This window comes from Emys orbicularis, chromosome 7 (assembly GCF_028017835.1).
Source record: "Emys orbicularis isolate rEmyOrb1 chromosome 7, rEmyOrb1.hap1, whole genome shotgun sequence".
Lineage (NCBI taxonomy): Eukaryota > Metazoa > Chordata > Testudines > Emydidae > Emys > Emys orbicularis.
In genome coordinates, this window is record NC_088689.1 from 20,720,255 (window position 1) to 20,744,559 (window position 24,305).

General features: G+C 39.4%; 1 protein-coding gene across 1 annotated transcript in view; it reads right to left on the minus strand.

Annotated features, from left to right (window-relative positions):
• Nucleotides 1-2,299: 2,299 nt before the first annotated feature.
• Nucleotides 2,300-24,305, minus strand: part of CHST15 (carbohydrate sulfotransferase 15) — a 29,117-nt gene continuing 7,111 nt past the window's right edge. Inside the window, exons 3-7 of the mRNA XM_065408568.1 lie at nucleotides 23,434-23,580; nucleotides 19,331-19,487; nucleotides 9,223-9,379; nucleotides 3,713-3,860; nucleotides 2,300-2,490 (exon numbers count right to left, since the gene is read on the minus strand). Coding sequence (XP_065264640.1) covers nucleotides 2,300-2,490; nucleotides 3,713-3,860; nucleotides 9,223-9,379; nucleotides 19,331-19,487; nucleotides 23,434-23,580 — 800 coding nt within the window. The remainder of the gene's footprint in view (nucleotides 2,491-3,712; nucleotides 3,861-9,222; nucleotides 9,380-19,330; nucleotides 19,488-23,433; nucleotides 23,581-24,305) is intronic.

Consider the following 24,305-nt stretch of genomic DNA (forward strand, 5'->3'; position numbering starts at 1 on the left):
GAAACCAGTGAAAATGAACCAGTACAATGAACTCCCACAGAAAAATGCTTTTGGTAGTTTTCATCCACATTTCCTGACTATTAATTCTGGTATACAATAGGGCTGACCACAGTGTAAATAATATTTGTTGAAAATTTAGACCTTATTTCTGTTCACAGAGAGTTCGAATCAATTCTGATTTCAGCAAATATGTCAAATATTCATAAGTATTCACTGAATGGTTCTCATGAACAATTTTGAATATATGTTTGTAAACTATTTTCCCCTGACCTAAAGACAAGCTCTGTGTAAGCTTGTCTCTTTCACCAATAGAAGTTGGTCCAATAGAAGATATTACCTCTCCCAACTTGTCTCTGTAAACTATTAACATTTGCGGTGTGAGAATGGGTCACCTGAATCCTGTGGTATTGTTTCTGCTCCCAGATTGGATGACTGAATCTTTTTAAACAGGAGATTTGCAAATAGTGAATACCCAATGATGAACTTCTGACATGAATTTTCACATGATAGCTCAGTGGTTTGAGCATTGGCCTGCTAAACCCAGGGTTGTGAGTTCAATCTTGAGGGGGCCATTTGGGGATTTAATGCAGGATTGGTCCTGCTTTGAGCAGGGGGTTGGACTAGATGACCTCCTGAGGTCCCTTCCAACCCTGATATTCTATGAAATGTTCAGAATTTATGAACAATTTCCACATTATATGTCAGTCAAGGGAATACTGGTAAATAATAAATAATATGACCCCACAGACAGCAACGCAGTGAAGTCAGTACGATTATTTGCAGATATGTTTGTGCATCTGTTTTTTATTATTATTATTCAGCCAGCTCTACTATGGACACAGGCACAAGAGCAAAATGATAGTATCCAAAAGTAAGAGCACAATATACTAGTTAGAACTGGTTCTTTGGACGTTGGTGCATCAGCTGTAGTTGATCCAGTTTGGATTCATTTCAGTGAAGGTATCACCTAGCCCTTGAGAAGAAACTATACTGAAATAAGTGTCTTTATTTGGCTATAATCCACTCTAATTAAAAAATAAGTCAACTTTACAGTTAGAATATACTGGGCCAAATTCTGCCTTCAATGAGGTTGTGTGGGTGTAACTGAAAGGTGAATGTAACTTACTGTATTGTAAATAAAAAGCATGAAATATTGTACAGCTGAACTTACTTTGGTCTAAAGGCATACGAATTGTCCAAACAGGGAAACAAAGAATGTGTGCAACTTCATCAGTTTATCTGTACCTATCCTACTAGAATGCAAGGCATTATACTGTCATGCATGATACTGTATGGTACCAGTATATGAATTTAGTGATTAGGTTTTAAATGGTTTCAGAAATTCAACATGTTTCTTTATAATGGAAAATTACACAATAATTCATGTAGGGCCTGATCCAAATCCCACTGAAACAAAAGACTTCCACTGATATCACTGGACTTAACATCAGACCCATTATTGGTTTCTTGGGAAAATATGTAGATGAGTGAACTCTACATATGTGCATTTAAATAAGTAAAATTAAAAAAAATCAAATAGAAACTTGTGTATTTCTGTTATTCCTTATTATGCCCAAAAATGTATAGCTTTTTCTTTAACTTAATACTTTCAAATTACTCATTCTTGCACTGAATATGTAATTCTTCTTTTACTACAAACTGTAGCATATTTGGAGGAGTTAATTAGGTTTGGGAATTACTTAAATACAGTAATACTTTGAAAAGTCACTTGGTTATGTTTTTATATATCAGATTAGTTTATTAACTAAAGTAATAGCATTAATCTGGGTGAACAGATTCTGCACTATGTGTTGATGTGCTGTAGTAATAAAAAAAGAATTTTGGATTAAATTCAAATAACGATTTTAATGGCTAATGGATATTTTTTTATTACTTTGGAATGAATGAGGGGAGAACATACCTTGAAAGTGATGACATAAGTGTGGTTTTAAGAGATCAATGCTAATTATGTATTGTACAGTTTTAGAGAAGATTAAACTTCAAAACCACAGCCAGACAGTGTAAAAGAACTCCTTCATTCCAATGCTATTTCCATACTGCTCTGTTGCTGGGGGGGGGAAGAAATGGCAAGAGATTGATAAGCAGGATGTTTTACATTCTGACAAGGAAAATGTAATCTAGCTTCAGTGAAATATCGTATGCTAAGGGAAGAGAACTCTCATCTCATTAGATTTGCTTCTCCTTGGAATGGATAAAATGTAAATATGTGCACGCAAAAATAGACTTTAAAAAATAAAAACTCCTTAAAGCAGTGTATTTGTGGAAGTGAACTTACATATTATGTCTTTTTCCATAAAAAAGCATCATCAAAAAGAACTTGTGCCAGTTTTGTATTAAAAGGCCTATAGAAGTCTCTTAGAATTGCCTTTGTCGTTGGTAACATGGGTCCCAGATTTCGGTCCTCAGGACGTCTAGTGTTTGATGCAGGACTCTTTGTAATTAGAGCTTCTTGTTTCTCACTTATAGGCCCTGCAGTCAAAGAAAATTGCTTTAATGTATTCCTTCTCAAAATGTTAATGTTAAAGAATGTAAATGGCCAAGTAAATAGGTTTGTCAATAAAAGATTAATGGAATTTTGCTAGCAGTGGTTATGTTCCAGAATACTGGTTACGGGTTTAGTTTAGTAAAATAAATTTCAGTTAGACTACATGGAAATACTTAGTTTTCCTTTCATATCAATTCATCATCTGTGCAATAAGCAACATAAATCATTTCTAGAGGTAGATACATGTTTTCAGAAAACAAATATGACAGTAAAAATAACCATTAATGTGCATTCTTCGGTAACAATTATTTCATTTTATTTCCTAATTTTTGTTGTTATGAAGGAGCCACCTGATACCTGTTAGGGTGAAGTTCACCCAGTCAAACAGTGCAGCACTTATATCTGACTTCAGTCCTCTTTAAGGACTTCAGTGGGATATAAGTAGTGTTACGATGACTCTCAGTATAGGAGCAAACTTTACCCCTCCTGAATTGTACTTGTGCACTGACCTCTTTCAATGCAACTTAGATGGGAGGAGCAGGGGCCAGGCTCCTTATCTGTTCAATCTGCTAAATCTAATTACCTAGGCCAATGTTTGGATTCAACCAGGTTAATGTGCAGCCACATCTCCATCCTCCTCCTCCTACTGTCTAACCAATATCAGGCATTGTTCTGTCTGTCAATGTTGTTCTGACGATTAGCAACAGATGTCTCAGTCAATGACAGTCAAAACATATTCCCCAAGACACTAGAAATGCTGCCTTTTATAATACTCAGATTCTGGATTTGCCGATTTGGCAATGAAACACATCATACCATTGAAGTATTTCACCTGGCTGTTTAGATCGCGTGGGCCAGCTCTTGCTCCTGCTGCAGTCCATCACAAAAACTCCCACTGACATCAACAGAAGTAGGATCAGGCCTTACATGCTCAAACACGTGCATGAAGTACCATGTTTCTGATTTTATAACATAGTTATTCATTCTTTGTTCACTCTCTTGCACTGTCCTTACTCAGACAAAACTCCCATTGAAAACAATGGGCGCTTTGGAGCCAATGGTAATTTTGTTTGAGTTAGGCCAGCACAATTTGCCCCTCTATCAACACAGATTCACATCTTTGATGTTGTCTCTCCATAAGTATTAATAATCCAGAATGTAAGCATGACTTTTGCACTTCACTCAAACCAGCTAGATGATGCCTACCTAAATCCAGAAACTGGAACACCATATGCATGGTGTATTTAACATTGGATGCATGATCCTCTAAGCGGAGAACTAGTATCTGACCCTTGTCGAAAACAGTCAGCCAGTCCAAAAGATACACAACATAAAGGCCAACCTGTAGCCTCACCTACAAAAAACAAACAAAAAAGTGGAGTTAATTCATTTATTCTATCTTGTATCAAAATTAATGAATATTCATCCCACTGTTCTCCACGGGAAGGAAAATCTATTTTGGATTTGATCTAGAACAAGATTTTTAAAATATGATGCCTAGAAAAAGTTTAAACCTTGATCATGTAGCTCTTATGCATGGAGTAGCGCTATTGACTTCAGTGGGGCTACTTACATAGTTAAATCCTTCAGCGTTGGACCCCTATATTTGTAAATTACGTCTCAATTTAGTAAGGGCCTGAGCCCATGTGCTTAGGGCCCTTTCCTGCTCAGTGCTGAGCACTCTGACCCTCAACCATTGAACTGAATAGGTATTCATGGAGATATTTAAAGCTAAACATATGTGTAAGTACATTCACCTTCATCAGGGCCAAAAGGCACAAGGCTGAGCACAATGGTTGCTGAAGGCACTCAGCACCTTTCAGAAATGTCTTACAAACCTTATGATGTATTGGGGTTAGAATTTATTCCTCTATCTTATCAAACATGCATTCTGTAAGGACACTTCATGCTCACAGCATTACCAAAGAGAAAATACTTCAATAAAACCTCTTATAATCAAAATATCTGCACCATCCTTCAGCTGTTGGGACTATTCCGTAGAATGGCATGAACTGCTATGGCACACACCTCATTTTTTCAAGCCAATTAGAATGTGAGGAGATAATCTGTTAGCTTTTGCTTTATGAAGAATGATCATCGGATAGTTCGGCCTGGCAGATTCAACTTCACAAATGTCCAGAAGGAAAAGGACACCAACGTTATCTTAAAATGAAGATGGCGGAGGACTTGTGTACTATTAAACTATACTCCTGTTAGTCAATATTAGTAATTCCTAGAGAACCAAACAGATGCTCAGATGCTAAAGTTAGGAGCATGGCATAAATACCTAGACAGATTTAGGAGTACACCGTCTAACTGTTCAACAGAAGACTTACACTGTAGTATACCGTAGAGGAAAATATGATCGTTCTCTTTTATGTGAAGGGACAAATTTTCAGTCTGGCGTTAACCTGGTCTCCATTTTTGCTCAATTTTGCTCAACAACAGGCAACAAACATTTAAGGGTGCAGTTTAGGCTTCTTAAAACTCCAAGTTCCTGTTTGTGCCTGTGTTTGTTTCTTTTTTACCCGTTCAGACATAGAAACAGAAAGGAAGACTGCCTTTGATAAGAGAAGCTTGGTACATCTTGGAGTCACATTCAGTATAGAATTGATAAAAGCAGACAACGATGTCTTGTGCTCTTTTAGTTGACTTGAGTAATTGCAGTTATGGCCTAAATACTTCTGAAAGAAGTCATGTTTTGAATCATTACTACAGCAATGGACAGATTAATTTTAATAATCTATAAAACAATCTTCACATCAATAAACAACATGAAGTCATTTGAAAAGAAACACTCTGCTTTCTGAATTGCCAGTAAAAACAGAACATTAATCCTATCCTCCAACTATTGTCAAATCATTGTTATTAAATTAAAATTCCAAATCAAGAACACAAATGGAATATTTTGGTTTCTACTTTTATGAGATGACAAGTAGAGAAACTAATCTATGCAATTTGACTCAAAATCTATTCAAACTTAAAGAGCCAATTTTCCAAAGCAACCTCTGCATATGCACTTTCAAAAGTGCACATCTAAATTTTTGGGCACTTAAGTTTTAATGCCTGAGTTTTTGCATGCCAAACAACTTTTGGGCGCACAGATTTAAAAACCATGATTCAAAAGTTCTCTCAACAAATTCAGTCCTTACTCTTGGCTCAGATGTTACGTGGAATATTTCCTTTCTGAGTAAACAGTTCCCACAGTTTATTAACTCCTTGTAGTATTATTATTATTATTTCTTTGTATCATAGTAGTGCCCAGAGGCACAATCATGATCATTATGACCCATTATGCCAGGTACTGAACAAACATACAATAAAAGACAGTTCCTTTCCCAAAAATCTTACAATCTAATAATTATGGTTATTTTAGAAACTGTGACCTGACATTGGTCTTGGGCTCCTTGTCAGTTACAGGGTAACCTATGTAGCAAAATTCCTTATGTACATATTGAATATAACGCTATAAGCTCTAAATACTTTCTTTTAATTATTACCCTCACATATGATAGTATTACACAGGGCCACCCAGAGGATTCAGGGGGCCTGGGGCAAAGCAATTTCGGGGGCCCCTTCCATAAAAAAAAGTTGCAATACTATAGAATACTATATTCTTGTGGGGGCCCCTGCGGGGCCCGGGGCAAATTGCCCCACTTGCCCCCGCCTCTGGGCAGCCCTAGTATTACAGGATCAGAGCCACATTATGCCATGCACTGTACAATCTTACAGCAAATCATCTATGTGCATTCCTCATGTTTATTCCTCTTTCTCCCACCAGGATGGTACTGGGGCAAGTAAGAAACCAGTATCAGTTGTATAATGTAGGTTGGGATACAGTATTTTATAGCATTACTGAGCTTCTACCCAAACAGAGAATTCTGGGATAGAATCAACACTCACTTCATCCAGCAAGAACTTCAAATGTAAAAACCCTTTGTTGCCCAGGATAGTCACCTTCACTTCTCTTGGGACGTCTGAAAAATGGCACGATATACAGGCCTGTGTTTTGCCACTGTTGTTCCAAAACAAATTCCCTTTTCAGGAAAGTCATTTGCTTCCCCCCTATAAATTATGCAATGCAACTGAGCATTTCCCAAAGAATCCTCCTTGACTGTAGTCTCTCCAATGTTAGGCTCTCCATCCCTTTCTTTGGTTAATACACTTTCTATTGACGGTAAGTGAAGATAAATGGATGAACGCCCCTTCTCTGTACAGAGGGTTACCTATCAGCAGTGGCAATCTCTATGCTACTTGTTTTTCTTGTCTCTTAGGAGTACTTTTTTCTGCTGTAGTCACACTAACCTAACATCCAAGGTCACAGAAAAAATCTACTCTTTCAATATATAACAAATTACACATATATAGACTTTGTCAGCTATGCTTGAGAGGAAGCTGAAAAGTCCATTCAGGAGCCTGGCTAGAGTTCCATGCTTTATTAAGGATACCCATTGGTAGCTTTCTGGAAATATAAGTGATCTCAAAAGAAAGAACAATGAGTTAATTTTCAGAAGTACCTTCTTCAAGATTCTGTCTAAGAAGAGGAATAAACTGTGGGACAAATGATGATGGTCTAGGCACCTGGGGAAATACAAGGGGTCTGAGCAAGTGTATTCATGCCAAAATGCAACTGCGTTTGTGCAAGGGAGACAGTTGGCAAGCACTGCATTACAGTGTGCAATTCCCAGAGTGAGCATGACTGGAGATGCTCAGAGCATGATAGTCGGTCTCTGAGGAGGGAGGAGACTGTTGTAGCCAATGATTTTAGTTTTTTGTTCATTTATTGTGTGATGTTATGATTAACTAATATGTTAGGTCATATATAATCATGGTATGCTAAACAGAGTTAAGTTGTAGGATTATAGAAGTATAAGATGGATCAGTAGTTAGAAGTGATAATTTTGTATTAGGTATCTAAGTAAGTAGGGCTGAAACACAAGGCCTACAGGCTGAGACCTGTAAGATGTCATCTTATCCATACTAGGCCATAGGCTTAAGAAATGCTTGACATAAGTAAGTGACCAAAGGTACTGTGATACTGTGAAAAATTAACAGCAAAAGTAATTTTTTGCTTACGAGATACCCGGTAGTCACATTTTTCTAACGCATGCCTTAGCTGCAGGGTACACTATGTGCATAAATGCTAATGAGGTTTAGTCAGAATCACATTATAAAAAGAGGGTGTCCAGATTAGGAAAACTGAGCTCCCTATGGGAAAACTCCAGCAGGAACCAAGCCAAGGGCTATAAAGGCTGGGAGGGAGCCAGAAGGTGGGGGGCAGCCAGAGAGAAGTCAGTCAGGGAGGGAACTGGAGGCCTCATAGCTGAAGGCTGACTCTGCCTGTAAAAGAGGTTGAATAATCCTGTAAAGCTTGTAAATAGATAGACACTGGTGGTGGGATAACTGTAGGTAAATAAAGACACCGGTGTTGCACAACCCTGAAGCCTCTCTGAGCCTTATTGGGGCAGCAAGTGGGCCCCAGGAAGAGGGGCGGGTTGTGGGTAATCATAACTTTAATTGTAACTTTAATAAAACTTGTAAAACAGACTAGACCTTGTACTTGTAAATGTGGGAGTGGTCCAGATCCTTGGTCTTTGTGTTCCTAGAGACTCTAAATCTGAAACAAGTAGCAGAGGTGGCTTTCACTCTGTTGAGCTTGAAACTGTCGCCACTAGAGAAGAACCCCTGCTGGCATAATATCACATTACAAAATTCATTTTAAATAAAATAAAAGGAGACACTGTCTCTCTTTCAACTTCCATTTCCGGATGATCAGAATAGCAACGCTCAGGAACATGGGGCTTGAATCCCATTCCCAGTACGGGAAAGACTCCCACTGACTTCAAATGGCTTTGACTTGGGCCTATGATGCATGATTTCCTCTGAGATTACTTTAGTAACTGGAGGAAATTATGATGAGATGAAATTTACTTCAATCTGGAGAGAGAGGAGGAGGAAAGTGTCCTTCCACCCAAATCAAGAAAATGAGAGGTAAAGGGCTAGATCACAGAGACCTGGTACTTTACAAGTGCATCCAACAGTAAACAAGAGATACTGCTACGTATCTCCTGAATATATATATATATATATATAATAATTTCAAAAACCCTTTTATCACCCTCAAACAAAATATAAGAACAAATCAACACTAAAAATGTGAATTTTGGAACAATCACACTGAGATTTAGCTCTGTGTTCTTTGCCAATATTTTATGTAATAGAATTCTCCCTTTTCTGCTGTGTACGGCTTAAAAAAGTGTGAGAGAGCATTTAATCTACCTATCAATAGCCTTTTCTTGGGGGGAAAAAATCCAGCATAAATGATGTATTCTTACGTGCAGTTCGGAAATTGCCTTATCTTTGCCAGAGCTATTTTTTGGATAGGTTTGCAAGTAAAGATTAAACTGTAATCTTTGCTAAATGTGCTCTTCATGCTCCTGCACACTAGAAAGAATGTATTATTACTGTTGGCATTCATCAGGGAACAGACTGAAGAGACAGCTGACCCAGCACATCAGTTTTTACATGCATGAATATATTTTTATATCACCAACTAAAAAAAAAAAAAGGAAGAAAGCTTATTGGGAGTCACAAACTAAACCATGTCTTGATTATAATTATTATTAATAGTTTGCTAAGGAGCCTGGTATTTTAATAATCCAGACAAAATAGTCTGTTTTTTAAGCAAGGAATCAAATGATATTGGAAATACATACAGGCATGGCATTGTTAAGGGTGTTGTTGTAGACACAGGCTCTCAGTGAGTAATCCAGCATGCAATTTTCAAACAGCTGCAGGGATTCTGCCACTTTTTCATGAAAGTCTTCTGCGGATTTATTCGCACTTGCAAAGTACAGATAATCCGAATACAATCTGTGAATGAAATACACGTGTAAATGATAAATAAAATTAAAGAAAATCAACTTAAATGATAATGAAAATAAGATAGCAACATTACTTGAGAAAACAGGGTGTGAATATAACCTTTATCCATTAGCAGCTGATCCAATACCTGCTGAAGTTGATTTCAGCGGGCTTTGGCTCAGACTTTACGGGTCCAATTAGGGTGACCAGACGTCCCAATTTTATCAGGACTGTCCCGATATTTACTTGTTTGTCGCGCGTCCCGACCGATGTTCGGTCGGGATGTGATTTGTCCCGATATTTTGTGCTCCGGCGCACAGGCAGAGGGGGCTCGCACCCCCCCCCGCCCCAACTCCGCCCCCTTCCTCCCCCATTGGATCCCTCCCCAAATTCCCACCCTGGCCCCGCCTCTTCCCCAAGCACGCCGCATTCCTCCTCCTCGCCCCTCCCACCCAGGCTTGCGCTAATCAGCTGTATGGCGGCGCAAGTGCTTCTGGAGGGGGGAGAAGCAGGATGCGGCAGCCAGCTCAGGGGAGGTGGAGGCGGAGCGGAGGTGAGCTGGTGTGGGGGCGTGGAGCTGCCAGTGGGTGCTCAGCCCCCACCAATTTTTCCTATGCTCCGTCTTTTCTTTCTTTTCTTTTTTTTCCCTCTGCCGCCGGCTCTTGGTTTTTTTGTTTTTTTTTCTTCTCTCTCTGCCGGCACCCCCCGCATCCCGATATTTCACATCTCTCATCTGGTCACCGTAGGTCCAATCCTGTGAGTTGCTAAGCATCCTCCACTCTTATTAAGGTCAGCATCTAACAGAATTAGGCCCCAAGTAGTTAGGAGCCAATCCTTTTCTGAAGAGAAATTCTTGAAATATATCTTTTTGTTCATTCTGTATTAATTATTATTATTCGGTATTGCAGTAATGCCTAGAAGCCCCAACCAAAAAGAGCCCCATTGTGCTAGGCCCTGAATGTACACATAGTAAGAGACAGACCCTCCCTTAAACAACTTACCGTCTAAACAGACAACATGGACAAGGAGTGGGAGAAGAAACTGAGGCACAGAAAAGTGGAGTGGACTTTTCCAAGACAGCCCGTAGGAGAGCTAGAAATAGAAACCAGGTTTCCTGAGTCCTAGTCCACACTGCCTACCTGTATGCTTGGTATGCAGTGTGGTGAGAGCTGTATCATGGCACAATCTGTGGTCTCACTCCTGCTGTCTCTATTCAGGCAAAGTTTCCATTTAGTTCAACAGGAGTTTTGCCTGAGTAAGAACGACAGGACCTACGGTCCACATATATATGCAATACCAATATTATAAGCAACCATGCTGCACTATCTTGCTCTGCAGCTATTTCCTAGCCATCTCAGCCATACAAATCTGAATTACAGTGCAAATGGCAGGGCGCACTCTCATTTCAAATATGAAATATTTGTGCAAATCATTTCAAACATTTATAGTTGCTTAAATATTACAAGACAAAGATTACTTAAATTCTGGTTCATTTGGATGGAAATAAAAGTGTAAAATGAAATATTTATTTTTAATCCCTGGGACTCTGATTAGAATCTCTAGATGTCGACATCATTTTAAACAGAACATAAGGGAAATGCCAGGATGTGACATAAACAGAAGATAGCGTGTCATCCCTTGAATGAGATACATAAGTAATTTTCACTTGTTTGGGCTCATGAGATATATCCAGAGTCCTGAAAATTCTGCAGCACTTCAGAGCCAATTTCTGCAGCAAGGGTGAAAGTGCAGAAGTATTATGAACCCAAAGAATCCATTCTTGGACACACAATTCCAGAGACCCTGAATACACTTCATTCTCCGTAAGTGCATATGTTTATGTAAATCATTATCTAAATGTAAAAGTGGGCTTTATTTCACAGCTATAATGCCGTAGGAACACTGAATCCACTTCCATCTTCAATGCCCTTCCCATTTTTATTATACCAAAAATATCAGGCTGGCCATAGATTTCCACAGAAGCTTTAAAATACTACTATTTATTTAGAGAGGTTAGGCTCTGCTTCAGCAAAGCACTCCGCACGTGAGCAGTTCCACTGGAGTCAAGCATGTGGATCAGGGCATTTATTACAATATGAGTTTATGAACTCCTGCCTCATCTAAAAAATGGAAAGACAGAAAAGACAAATAAAAGGGTGAGACTGAGTAGAGGAGAGAGAGGTTGGAGGAATAAAAGGTTAGTGTTTCATATAGACAGAACCTTAATTACTGAACTTTTATGTTTGTTTTTAATTTCATTTTTACATATTCCGAAAATATTACTGAAAACTGTTGAGAAACTGATGATGAGACACTAAGAGCTCTGTGCAACCTTTACTCAAACGAGTGAATATGGACTCATGCAAGTAGCCCTCTTGACTTCAAAGAGTATGTCTACCCTGCAGCTGGAAGCATACCTCCCAGCCCAATTAGACGGACTTGCGCTCGGTCTGCTTGAGCTAGAGTGCAAAAAATAGCAGTGTGGACTTTGCATTGGCAGCGGCTCAGGCTAGCCACCCGAGTCCAAGCCCACCCGACACCCTGGATCTGAGCTCCGGTGGCTAGCCCAAGCCACAGCCCATCCCACAATGTCCACATTGCTATTTTTAGTGTGCTAGCTGGAGCAGAGCTAGTGCAGGTCTGTCTATCCGGACTGGGAGGCTCTCTCCTAGCTGCATTGTAGACATACATACCCAGTGCTCGCCTAAATAAGAGTTCACCAACATGAATAAGGCTTGCACAATCAGATCCTTAGCTAGCAATGTCAGGAGGAAGGACATGATTTGTATTTACTTCAAAATAATAGCCAAGCAAAAGATAACCTGTAGCTGTCTGTCACCAGAGACCCAATTAAGAGCCCTGTCCTGTATGGTTTCTAATTTTTGGCCACTTCCCAGCCCAGCAATTCTGTTAGCAGATTGCAGAGAATTTCCATAGAGAAATATAGATCTTGTTTGGAAAATTTAACTAGTAGGCAGTCAGAGCTTTCTGCTATTACATTTCTGCTCCTTGGCAAAATTTCAAGTGTGCATCAATTCCTCTAGATTTATCTGCAGAAGGGGTCTGGGAGTGGGCCTACATTACTTGCATCTTTCTGTTTATGTACTGAAACAAAATTGGTTCATGTGTGTTGTTGAAGTTAACAGTGTTTAGCAATATTCTACTACAACAGGAGAGAGGATTAGAATTCAAAATGATCTTAATAAATTGGAGAATTAATCTGAAAACAATAATATGAAATTCAATAATGACATGTGTAAAGATCTGCACTTAGGAAGGAAAAATCAAATACACAAATACAACATGGAGTATGACTAGTTAGGCAGCGGTACTGCAGAAAAGGGGCTTTTGGTGGATTACAAATTAAATGAGAGTCAACAGTGTGATGCTGCTGTAAAAAGAGCAAATGTCACTCTGGGTTGTATAACAGGAGTTCTATATGTAAGCCATGGGAAGTAACTGTTCTACTCTACTCGGCACTAGTGAGGCCTTAGCTGGAATGTCAGATTTGGGCACTATACCTTCAGAAAGATGTGGACAAACTGGAGACAGTCCAAAGGAGAGCAATAAAAATAATAAGAAAACATGACCTATAAGGAAAATTTGAAAAAATTGGGCTTGTTTAGTCTAGAGAAGAGAAGACCGACAACGGATGTAACATCTTCAAATATGTAAAAGGTTGTTATAAAGAGGACAGAGATTAATCACTGTTCATATCCAAAGGGTGTAGGAAACGAAGTAATCAGTTTAGTTTGTAGCAAGGGAGATTTAAGTTAGATACACCTCTTCCCCGATATAATGTGACCCAATATAACACGAATTCGGATATAACGTGGTAAAGCAGTGCTCTGGGGGGGCGGGGCTGTGCACTCCAGTGGATCAAAGCAAGTTAGATATAATGCGGTTTCACCTATAACACGGTAAGATTTTTTGGCTCCCGAGGACAGCGTTATATCGAGGTAGAGGTGTATTAGGAAAAACTTTCAAACCATAAGGATAGTTAACCACTGGACCAGCTTACCTAGGGAAGTTGTGGAATCCTTCTTGGAGCTTTTTAAGAACAGGTTAGATACACATCTGTCAGGAATGATCTAGGTATACTTAACTCTGCCTTGACATAGAGGGACAGACTAGATGGCCTCGTTAGGTCTCTTCTTGCCTTACATTTCTGATTGTACACAGTCATAGACACATTTCAATGCTCTGTTTAAGGACTGCTTATAAAATTTCTCATGGCCACCAATGGATTTAATCCTGCTATTTTTGATTATAGGAAATGCTGACACTTTTTAAAGTATCAAGCTCCTCAGCCTCTCTACTTCAAAATCATTCTTCTCTTTAAGGAGACGGCCATAGAGTTAAAAGTAAGTGTAACTGTATGATTCTCAAGCACATTATTCCAATCCTGTTGTGGAAACACCAGGTCTCGTCTAAGGAATGTGTTGACAAGATTCCATCATGAGAAGTGAAGGGAACAGGCTTCTGGCAGGAAAAATCCTACTATCCATCCTGAAATGGCTCAATTCCCCCTCCTAGCACCTGAGAGAGAGAACCAAGGCTCTACTTATTTCCCATCCATCTGCAGAGGTGAGGAGGGAAATACCAGTTGAGCAGCCAAATGTTAGAGATGGGTTGTAGGAAAGCCATGAAGATGTAGGGGGGTGGGGGATCTTACTCTCTCACAGGCCTCCATGCAGTCCTGTAGGGTCAGGCCACAACCTGCTCCTAAATAAACTGATTAGTGTAATCTGATTTTCTTAAAAAAAGAAGTGCGGTAATTGTCAGAGTAGAAGGCACCAGCTCTTAGTGTTTGGCTGATGAAAGCAGGCAGGGAAATGTATGCCCCTGTAAGCCCCTATTCACTGACAAGAAACAGCCACAAAGTATTTGGCTGCCCCTAATATTTTGCTGCCTCAGGCATCTGTCTGTTCTGGTGTCTATGGAAGATCTGGCTGCAGAGTGGAGGATATGAGAAAAAGATGGGGGAGAAGCTGAGGGACAGAAACAGCAGAGTTTAGTTAAATGTGGTAGGCATTAAGCACACAGCAGTATCTTCTCCTTGCAGAAATACATGTGCATGTAAAGACTGCTGTTTGCTAATGGCTCGTTAACAAAAACCCTAAATGAGGATCAGGCTGGAAGTATTTCTCTCCAGGAGAACAGGATCAAGCTGACAGCTCTTGCCATCCAGGGTATGGAGGACAGGCGCTCGCAGGAGGAACTGAGCCAGCAAGAATCATTTTGAAGATGAGCCATAACTGCAGTTTGTTTAAAATGTTTAATTTTTCTGATAATTTGTTCTAATCATCCAATTTAAAAAACATTATTTTAAAGAGCTGCTGACACCTTATGGAAAGCATCTCTCTCTCCACTCGGCTGCCTCCATTTTCTGTATTTTTTTTTCCATCTGTTTTTCAATTCTAGGGACATCTGCATGAAAATAAAATCTTTGTTGATTAGGATTTCAGCTGCTCCTGGTACTTATTGCTCACTTGAAGTCATTATCCTCAATCATAATCTAACACAATTAAATAATGTGGTGATGACCATTATGTCACCCACAAAGGATTATGAAACAAGTCAACCCTGATATAAGCGGGTACGACAGTTTCTGATCTCAATTACACTGGGAATTTACACAACTAATGTCACTGGGAGTTTTCCCATTGACTTCATTGGAAGCAGAATCAGGCCCTAAATGCAGAATGACTGTATTGAGCCAAACTCTTTCCCCCCCCCCCCTTGCTAGCCAAAGGACAGAATAAGGGGCTCGTGCGCTGAGAGTAGCCCTAAATTGTACTGGTTGTCCAAGGCCCATATGAGCCTTGCAGCAGCTGAAGACAAGCCTGGCCAGACCCCTTCCCATGACCCTGACTGCACCAACATATTCCAGAATGCCCTCTGTATCAGCAGTCTCTTAATGTAATTGACAGCAGAATCTGGACCAATGAGAGTTGCAGCCATGACAGGGCTAAACTTGCTCCTATGATTTCAGATGAGGCACAAGCGAAAAGGGCAAATGAAATCCTAAATATACAGAATCTAGTTCCCTGTAAATACAGAGTTAGTGAAATGGAACTCACTTTTTGTCTCACCCATATTACAACTGGCAAAGTGAAACACCCATATTACAGAGGGTGATTAAAGTAATGAGAGAATTGTGGATAATTTACCTGAGGGAGGTACTTCAACGAGCTCTCTTGCATAAAATTACCATGTCTTAAACCTTAAGGTCAGGAGGCACATTTAACAGTTGGGAAATGCATTTCCCAAAACAGAGGATAGGAAGAGCTGGCATGGCTCTTTACCGCTGACAAACAGGGAGGGGCCACTCTGGCGGTTCCTGTTCTGCGAAGCCCTGATGTCAGGAAATCTAGTCAAGAAGAAACCACAGCAGATGACTTGCCACCTAATACCATGCAACCTGACTGGATATGCCAGCATCAGGGGTGGAGCTCATGTGGCGCTCCTGGGTTAAACATTTCAGTGCCAACTCCCACTCTCCTCCACCAGAGAAAGTGGAAGGGATGTGCCCTGCGTTATTATGAAACATGTTCAGAATGCCTGCCTGGGATGACTTCTTATTAAATATTTATATGTCGATTGATGTAAATCAAAGCAATTTAAATAACTGATTTTAACCATGATTTCAAATCAGCAAGCAGGAAACCTTGATTTAAGTCATGCTTTGCATTTGTACTTTAGTTATTTTTCTAAAGAGAGTTTTATTCTTATTGGTTGATACCAATAAACCATATTGTTTTGCAATTAAATATAGCCTTCACACTAATTTTGGTGCTTCATTTTGCTAACAAGGAGGATACACACACAGACATACATATACCCACACACACAATTATTTAAGTCATTATCTCACTTATTTATTCAAATTCCTAAATTTTTAATTTGTTATAAAATGGTGAATGATGCATTCTTTAGTTACTAGAAGGTGATTAATTTTTACTTGGGATTTGTGTCAAGTTATATTTAGATGGAAATTCAGTTAAATATGCACAACAGCAGCATTTAAGGTTTTTTTATTAAATAAAAATACTGTAAAAGAGCTGGATAAATAAGGGGGGGAAATTATCTAGAAGCTTATCAAAACATGTTTTGCATTTAAAACTAACTGATTTATTACACAAAAGGAAGTATTATCAGTAGTTAGTGAATTGAATGGATTGTTCTGATTAATATGTCCTTCAAGATGTTAGAACTAGTAGATCTCATCCTCTCACAACTAGTTTTTATTCATATGCTGGGAGAAGGAAGCAAGCATTCCTGCTTTTTCAACTCCCAATTGGTTTCTTAACTTTTAATGAACTAGTCATTGAACTCAGTTTGTTGAATAAACTGAAATAAAGAAAATATTCTCTCTGCAGCTGCAAAAGAGGCTACTGTTGTGAAAAGCCGGTTTTGCATTTCAACTAACTTTGGTTCCAAGTGCTTATCTAGTGGCTTCCACCAGTTCAGTAGTTTGATAATTATTTTATCAACATTGTGCTAGGAACCATGCACTAAACTAGATGTGGAGGAAGGAGGTGATGGGTGAAGACTAGCCCTTTAAAAATTGGCAGCATACGTGTGTTGCTTAATATTTTTTGTATTTAAATGACTTTAATAGATTATAATAAGTTTAGGCCTTAGCATAGGTTGTCAATTTCCAATTGCATTTTAATTGAATTGTATTATGTTAGCACTCAAATATCCCAATGGGGACCCATTGTGCTGGGTGCTACACAAACATACAAGAGACAATTCCTGCCCTGAAGGGCTAGTCTTCACCTATCACCTCCTTCCTCCACATCTAGTTTAGTGCATGGTTCCTAGCACAATGTTGATAAAATAATTATCAAAATTTACAGGACAGAAGAAAAGATGAGGTTTGCTCTTCCCTCTGTTGATGAACTGGAATTTCACTGCTGAGGTTTATCTCTGACTTAGTTAAAATGGAAGAAAACTCTGCAAGGGTAATAATAGGATCCCACCCAGTAATCACCTAATAACTTTTAGCTAGTTCATGTAGATATGGGAACTGATTAAGACATACCCATAGTGCCTATGTCTACACTGCAATTAAACAGGCACGGCTGGCTCATATCACCCGACTCAGGCTCGTGTTTAATTGTGGTGTAGACATTCAGGCTCAGGCCCCTAATTAAACAGCTCCTTAGCCCAAGCCACACAAGCCTGTCAGCTTGCACAGGCCAGCCATAGGTTTTTAATTGCAGTGTAGACATATCCTATGGGGCCAATCCAATGCCAACTGAAGTCAATGGCAGTCTTCCCACTGGTTCAATGGGTGTTGGATCAGACCTCAGAGGCACAAGCCTAGTGTCTCAGCTCAAGAGTTATGTGATGACATCAGCTGATGAGCCTCAAAACGTGACCCAAGTGATATCAGTGCCTGAATCTGTAGACAGCCTTTAACTATAGTTCTCCTCTTAAATGGGAGAACTGCCCCATGCATTTTAGTGGGTTATTAATTCAGTATTCTCCTGTTCTGGGGGGCTCTGCCAACACTCACCCAGAGGGACAGTATGCGTGGGTAGCCCTTGCTGCCATCACCCTATAATGTTTTTTCTGGGGTGATAGCCTGCCCAAACAAACATGTTTGTGGGACCCCACCAGCATAGTAGATGCCTTTTATGTGGGTGAGCCATGGCAGTGTGGCAGGACACACTGTAACCCATGAAGCAAGCGTCAAGGGCTGGAATGACTTGGTGCAGCCCTGTTTTGGATAGCCTCTTTAGAATTATGTGCTTCCCCTAACCCCTATTTTTGCAGCCCTCAATATATTGCCTTTATCTTTAGTGCTATGTATCTGGCCAGATGTGTCTAAATCAGTAGTAAAGGAGAACTAACGTCAAAAGTTCTCCAGTGCTATAGAAAATGGAGAAAGTACATCACTGTAGATTCTCGCCACTTGTGTGTGGCATTAGAGGCTGCCCAGAGAGGCATGGCCCACAACCACAAGCTATAGCATACATGGGAAACTCTGGCCCAAACTGTGTGGTTCTTATAGCACCAGTGAAGACTGTCTACTCTTTCACTAACCTCTCAGGTCCCCTCACCGCTTTCCTGGGCAACTTAGGGACCTTGTCCTTGAAGGATGGTGAAGCCCTAGCCTGCAGATGGTTGAACTGCCCTGAAAGTGTATATTTGACAAAATGTGTTGTTGCCATGAAGGGACTGTTAGCAAGAGGATCATGCTGCACAGCTTCAGGTCTGATACCCAGGGCCTCGGTTCTTTGCTTTTGCTACCCTCTGCACCACACAGAAAACGGGAGCACAATTCATAGACATCCCCCTCTACTGACAGCCTGCTAGGGCACAGCTGCCCAGGGAAGAGCTAAAACATAAATGGAAAAAAAGGCTGTTTGTATCTAATACACAGGAAAAATAGTTCAAGAACAGTTTATCTTTGTAAAAGTTCAACCCCATACCACTGCCAAAATCAGCAAGACCGAGGATGACCTGTTAAGTAAGTGTTAGCTATGGAAGTTAAATATGCCCCAGACATTTTAGCTTAGTACTGTACCAAGTCTTTCCAAGATTTTAAAAAACAAAGAAACAAAGAAACGTGTATAATTTGCTTAGTTGTGGGCCATTCCCAATCTTCCTTTTAAATATTCTGCCCCTTTGGAGATGTAAACCCTACTACCCATTGTTCCTAATTTGAACTGAAGCACTACACAGTGCCAGTAATTTTTTTTTCAAATGTTATTAAAATTGAAAATTCCAGAACACTTGGAATGAAGCCATAAATATTTACAAAATCTAAAGTTAATTATAAATCAATAAAGCTACAGGGGTTTTACAAGTATTAACACTTATACCAGAAAAGAACTAGACCTCAGGCATATAAACAGTATAAGTACATTTATTACATCTTAAAAAACAAACAAACCACCCTTGTTTCTAGTGAGAAAGAATTCCACGCATTGCTTAATTGCTAACCTTTCAACAGGATCCCTCAGCATGACGATAAGTTTGGCATGGGGCTGGAAAGCATGGATGAAATCCTGGATTAAAAATGGAGGTTCTCCATCAGTACTGTTGTCATAGAAGAAAACCCAGGCATTGTTATCCCACATTGTAGAAGCACTGGCCTCTCCTAGAAATGACAAGTATTTACAATGAATATCTGTGAGTAATTTTTTTCTCTTTACATTGGCACAAAAGATGTAGATCCTGATCCTCAGCTGGTGTAAATCAGTCTGGCTCCATTGACTTTCATGGCCTTATGCTGATTTACACTGCCTGAAAATCTGGCCCATGTTTCTGCAAAATCAGGAAGCTTTTAGTTAAAGACACTTTTATATAATTACACAAATTATCGCTGTCATTATGCTGTACTTCTGAAAATGGTTGATGAATATGCAAATATATTTAACTTTAAAAGGGTGTGACCAATTATGTAGTGGACAGAATTTGTACTCTAGTGGTAGTAGAGCTATTTCCTACCATCCAGACAGGAAGAACTTATATCCATCCCATAGAGATTTTCAATTCCACCTTATCTTTAAGGTACTTTCTGAGAGTTACTTTTAACACTTCCCTAATTGCAGGGAAGTAAGCCCTAAGTGAATGACATCATTTGTAATGGCCAGCCTGATAAAAAATGTAAAGAACCACTCCAGACAATCAGTATTGCTTAGACCAGTGGTTCTCAAACTTGGGCCGCCGCTTGTTCAGGGAAAGCCCCTGGTGGGCCGGGCCGGTTTGTTTACCTGCCACGTCCACAGGTTCCGCCGATGGCGGCTCCCACTGGCCGCAGTTTGCCGCTCCAGGCCAAGGGGGGCTGCAGGAAGGGCGGCCAGCACGTCCCTTGGCTCGCGCCGCTTCCTGCGGCCCCCATTGGCCTGGAGCAGCAAACCGCGGCCAGTGGGAGCTGCGATCAGCCGAACCTGCTGATGCGGCAGGTAAACAAACCAGCCCGGCCTGCCAGGGGCTTTCCCTGAACAAGCGGCGGCCCAAGTTTGAGAACCACTGGCTTAGACCATGAACTGAGGATTTGAGAGATACAGAGGCAATGTGGGAATAAAAGCATCAGTCAGCTTGTCTGTGTCACAGTGTATTGAATCTTTCCTTCTCTTCAGTTATTATTGGAGCTTTATTATACACCATCAGAGATACTGTACAATAGCATCATGTCCCATAGTCTCAAGTACAGATATGCACTTAAAAGAAAGACAAAATCAACTGATTTCAGAATGAATAATAAAATACAGTTAAAGACCAGATTCTGATGTCTTTAGGTCAAGAAAAACCTTACTCTGAAAGTAGTGTCATTTATTTTAATAGGACTACTCCTGGAGTAAGTTGCTACTCAGTAACTACTCAACTGAGTAAAGGATATCAGAATCTAGCCAATAGTGTCACATACTGCATCTATCTTTTAAACTGTACTGTCTCCTTCTGCTGAGTAACACTAAAATTAATGAGACAAAATTTGCTTCAACAAAATGTATGCTTTAGCCTTTTTCAAGCTCTCTCTTTTTGCCAATGTGGGAGGCACTAATTTCTGTTAATGAGTTTTTGAACCAAAAGGGATGAGAAAAAAAAACCCTTGTAATTGATAGTTCTGTGATTTAATCATGTACAAGTACATATATGCAAATATATTCTTATTGTAGGGAATTTTCTTTTTCTCTTTCTTTGCCTCCTCCTCTTCTTTGTATTTGAATCCTCATTTTGGAAAAATCCAATCAAGTTTTTAAATTTAAAATAAAAATTGCCGAAGCCTTCATACTAAATAAGCATTTATCAGTTCCTTTAGGCTCCACTTTTACCTACTGTACTTCACTAAAAGAGCCTGGAAGCCATTAGAGACCAGAATTATTTACTGATATTCTCATTGTCTCTGTTTTGAAAGGAGAAATTGGGGCTCTACAGTCTAAGACTGGAAGTCCAGAAGATCTTTGGTTTCTCTTTCCAAATCAATTATAAACACCATTACATGACCTTGAGCAGATCATTTGACGTGTTAGTTCAATAGAGGTCAGTTCAGCTCAAAAGCTGGGTAAAGTGGAACCGCAAAAGACTAAATGCAGCATTGGAGCAAAATCCCCACACCAAAACAGGAGTGAGAGTCTGTATTTGTATTACCGGTGTAACGAACAAGATCCAGTGCTGTAAATATGTGTGAAGGCATGTGTGGAATATAAATCTTGCATGGACTGAATAAGAGCAATGCATTTAGATATACGAGTACTCTGACAGTCCAGATTGGCACAGCTCCACTGAAGTCTATGGAATTACACCAATTTACACCAGAGAATTTGCCCCACAGCCTGCATCCAATTTAAGAGCCGTGTTAGGCCCCAGATGCATCGGAACCAGTGTTGTCCTGCTGTGTGGGAAGAGGGCAGGAAATGAGGAACCCAGACAGACAGTGGGGGCTCCATCCATCCTATTGCACAGAGGTGTTTGGGGGGCCAAGCAGCTGTCCAGGGCATGGGTGCAGGCACAGGCATGAGTCCATATATTCATGAATCTACCCACCAAGGAAGCAGTTGACAGCAGCTACAGAAGCTATAGTAACTGCAACAGAAAGCCTCTGAAAATAATCTGCAGCCTTTCATCTATCTAGGCAGCCAGCTATCCCGCAGACATAAGCATGGTGTCTGAACAATTAAGATATTCCTTCTCGCCTTTGCTCCTTTGGAACTCCTCTGCACAACAACCCATATAGGACCAGATTCTGCCATCCTCACCTACAAGAATAAGAATAGTGGAGTCTAGTCCTTACTTTGGCTGTGGATTTGGGCCCACATGTTTACTTTTGTATACATGCTCTCAGTTTACTCATTCAGGAGAGTGAACTTTAAGCTAAAGATGCTGTTTTTGTGCAGTTAATTTAGTATAGCTTGTGTTCGGAACCAAAACAGGATGACTGTGAGGAACTAAAAGGAAAAAGAAATTAATTCCTACCCATTTGACAGTGTCTCTTTACACATAATACAGATTTAATATCTGTAAAGAGGGTACCCTGTTCAACACATGTTGAATTAATCACTGTTATATCCACTGTATTTATATATCAAATTATCATAGCACAATCAAATATATACTAATTTTTCATATGGACTTAAAGCACATACTTCATGATTAAACTGCCTACTTTCATTAAAAGAATAAATTTACTATGTCCTTATCCTGAGATTAATGGAATAAAATCATGTCATCTTTTCATAAAACATTCTTGTGAATTTATCAGATTAATGATCGTAAATAAAAAAGTCCTGCTTAGAATGCCTGAAGCTAGAACAGCAGTGTACTCTACAGGTCTTCTAAAGATCTACTGTTTTATTTGCGAAAATATATTACCTAATAAAGATATGACTCAAAGATTGTTAGAATTTGAAAATACTGTTACATGACAAAGTTAAAGGAATGTTTATAGTTTTAATTAAATTTCCCTTTTTAATAATCTGAAGTTTAACAATGCAGCATTCTAAGGAAACCTGATTTTCATACATAATGTAGACTGTCTCTAGACTAGATTGTTTTTTACTGAGGTCATAAAAAACTGATTTAATGAGCATAATAATTCAGAAATTTTCCTGCAAACTTAATAAGGGCCAAAGTAACCTTAGCGATAAGGGAACTGAGACTACAGAAAAAACAGGAACTCTAGAAAAAGCTGTAACAAGAGGTAAAAGTACTTAAAAATGTACTCTGCTAATTTAAATAAGTGAACTGGGTTTATCTAAGCATTTCACCTGTGAAAGTATTGTAATACTGTAATATACTGTAGTACTGTAATATAAATAGCAGGAATATCTGCAGATGTCCCTGATTGCAGAACTTCACAGGACCCAGTACTGCAATCTTGCCAGGCACAGAACATCCATTTAGGTAAAAGAAAGCAACCTGCCTCCAGAGGAAAACAAATAATGCACCTATCTGTAGACAGGGGCCTTACCTGACATCAAATGGCCCTCTGCTATGATTAACTTACCGCAGACATAAAACACTTTGATTAAGCTTATTTTACCATCACTATAAATGTTACAACTAATTTAGGACCATATTTTCATAAGTAGTATTTGCAGTACCAATGATGATGTGGTTCATCTTGCTGTGCCCTTTTGTTACATCACTCTGTAACACACCCTGAATCTGATATGCAGCCAAGTCAAACAGATCAAGGTAATCTTCCACTGGGTAGCGATCATGAAATCCATCCCTCAGACGAATTATTCCTAAAAACAAAACCCTAATGAGTAAAAAAGAAGCTAGAAAATTAAACTCAAGAGCCAGATCCACAGTTGGAGTTAATCAGCAAAACTCCATTGACATCAATAAATCTACAGCATTTTACACCAGCAGAGAATTAAGTCAAGGAGCATAACGTTAAGATAAAATGGCAATTATGAAGTAGTTGTGATTCAAGATACTAGAGTACTAAAATATAAATTCATGCCGAGAGGAAATATTTTAAAGTGCTATATTTTATAGACCCTGAATGAATAGCTTGAACTTTCCTCTAAGTTTAGCTTTTGAAATGAACATACAGGGCCAGATTCTGCTCATTTACACCAATGTAAACTGGAGTGACTTCACTTTGGATTTACACTGGTGTGCCTGAGAGCAAAATCTGGCCCTGAATCTGTCAATTACACCCACACTTAACAAATCAGAAAATCAGCAGATTAACAACACTGACTGTCTTCCAAATTTGAAGAAAACAGCACCTTTCTGCAATTCTTGGCTTTGACAACAATTTTGCCTGAGGGTGAATGGATTTCACAGGCACTTTCAAACAAGATGGGAAGGGGGAATTAAAAAATTTGGAGGAGATGTTTTGTTTATTAATTCTTTTCACCTACCAATCTAATTAACAGTAATAGTAAATTGAACTGGTAACAAAATGATATCAAGGTATAATTCCTATTTTATTCTTTTGGGGTGGATCCAATTTCTGTGA